Source organism: Mesitornis unicolor, unplaced genomic scaffold (assembly GCF_000695765.1).
Source record: "Mesitornis unicolor isolate BGI_N332 unplaced genomic scaffold, ASM69576v1 scaffold31290, whole genome shotgun sequence".
Taxonomy (NCBI): domain Eukaryota; kingdom Metazoa; phylum Chordata; class Aves; order Mesitornithiformes; family Mesitornithidae; genus Mesitornis; species Mesitornis unicolor.
Window position 1 is genome coordinate 347 of NW_010156753.1, and position 1,990 is coordinate 2,336.

At 58.0% G+C, this 1,990-nt stretch overlaps 1 protein-coding gene across 1 annotated transcript in view; it reads left to right on the top strand.

The window, feature by feature from the left end:
- TSPAN33 (tetraspanin 33) overlaps window positions 1–1,239 on the top strand; it is a gene marked incomplete at its 5' end in the record, with an annotated part of 1,578 nt that extends 339 nt beyond the window's left edge. The window contains 4 exons of the mRNA XM_010194340.1: window positions 188–316; window positions 517–587; window positions 620–704; window positions 1,138–1,239. Coding sequence (XP_010192642.1) covers window positions 188–316; window positions 517–587; window positions 620–704; window positions 1,138–1,239 — 387 coding nt within the window. The remainder of the gene's footprint in view (window positions 1–187; window positions 317–516; window positions 588–619; window positions 705–1,137) is intronic.
- Between the last annotated feature and the right edge of the window lie 751 nt (window positions 1,240–1,990).

Below are 1,990 nucleotides of genomic sequence, written 5' to 3' on the forward strand. Positions count from 1 at the left end.
TTTACGTAGGTCCTACTAAAACCAGGAGGAAATTGTTTAATCCCTAAAGACAACGGTGATGGGATTTGGGGGGACCACCACTCACTGCCCATGAACTCCACGGTCTCGTGCCCTGTTGTGTGTGTGTCCCCCCCCCAATTCCTGTTCCTCCCACTGAGTTCCCCCCCCCAATATCCGTACCCCAAAGTTCGGCTGCTGCGGGGGCATCTCCTACAAGGACTGGTCCCAAAAAATCTACTTCAACTGCACCACCGCCAACCCCAGCCGCGAGCGCTGCTCCGTCCCCTTCTCCTGCTGCCTGCGGGACGCCCACCAGGTGAGGATGGCGTTTTTGGGGACACCCCCTCCATCCTTGGGGACACCCCAGGAGAGGTTGAATTCCTGCTTTTTGAAGGTGTTGCCCCTTTTTGGGGAGCCCAGCGCTGGAAGGATGGGGTTGGGGACGCCAAGGCTCAGCTCCCTGTTGTATTTTTGTCTCCTGTGTCCCTCTCTTTGTTGTCCCCCCTCAAACTCCAGGCTGTCATCAACACCATGTGCGGGCAGGGCATGCAAGCCAAGGGCTACCTGGAGGCCAGCGCCTTCCTCCAGATCACTGGCTGCATCGACAACCCTCCATCCCCATCGCCGGCTGCATCGACAAACTGCTCAACTGGGTCCACGGCTTCCTGCTGGGGGGCATCGCCCTGGGGCTGGCTGTCCCCCAGGTATTGGGGCGTCCCCCATCACCCCCTGGGGGATTTGGGGTGGCAGTGCAGCTGGGTGTTGTGTGGGATGGGTCTGGTTGCAACGCTGGGGGAGGATTTGGGGTGGGGGAGCAGTGGGGACGTTGGGTGCATCCTCGCATGGAACTGTGGGACCTGGGTGTCGGACAGCGGGGTGACGCTGGATGGTGTCCTTAAGCGCCCTCCTCTTCCTCTTCTTCCTCCTCCTCCTCCTCTTTCTCCTTCTCCTCCTCCTCTTTCTCCTCTTCCTCCTCCTCCTCCTCCTCCTCCTCCTCTTCCTCCTCCTCCTCTTCCTCCTCCTCTTCTTCCTCCTCCTTTTATTGTTGTTCCTCCTATTGTTGTTCCTCTTCTTCCTCCTCCTCTTATTGTTGTTCCTCTTATTGTTGTTCCTCCTCTTCCTCTTCCTCCCCTGCAGCTGATGGGCATTTTGCTGGCCCAGATCCTCACCCACCAGATCCAAGACCAGCTCAAGCTGCAGCTCTACAACCAGCAGCACCAGGCAGACCCCTGGTACTGAGCTCCTCACCGTGGGACCACCACGGTGCTCTCCCAAACCCCGCACCCGCAGGAGGAGCTGAAGGGGCTTTGTGCTGCTGACGCCCAGATCCGTGCGTGGTGGCCGCTGTCCCCCCAGGGATGACGGGGACTTGGTGGCTTTGTCTACCAGTGTTTGCCATGCTGCTGCACCCCATTTGGGGGACTGAGACACCCCTGGTGAACTGTTCGTCTGTCCTAGGGGACCGTGAGCTGGTGGACAGGTCCTGCACGAAGCACTTGGACTTGATTCCCATCACTTCTTGCACTGGACATGGATGTTTGTCTGTCCTGGGGGACCGTGAGCTGGCAAGAAAGTCATGCATCAAGCGCTTGGATGTGATTCCAATCACCTTGTGTGCTGGAGATGGTGTCTGTCTGTCCATCCTGGGGGACCGTGAGCTGGCACGTAGGTCATGCATGAAGTATTTGGACGTGATTCCCATCACCTCTTGTGCTGGAGATGGGCGTCTGTGTGTCCGTCTGTCCGTCCTGGGGGCCTGTGAGCTGGCGCACAGATTGTGCTCAAAGCATTTGGATGTGATTCCCATCACTTCACGTGTTGGAGATGGTGTCTGTCTGTCTGTCCATCCATCCTGGGGGACCGTGAGCTGGCATGTAGGTCATGCACGAAGCACTGGACGTGATTCCCATCATTTCTTGTGCTAGAGATGGGTGTCTGTCCACCTGTCTGTCCGTCTTGGGGCACTGCAAGCTGGCACATAGGTCATGCA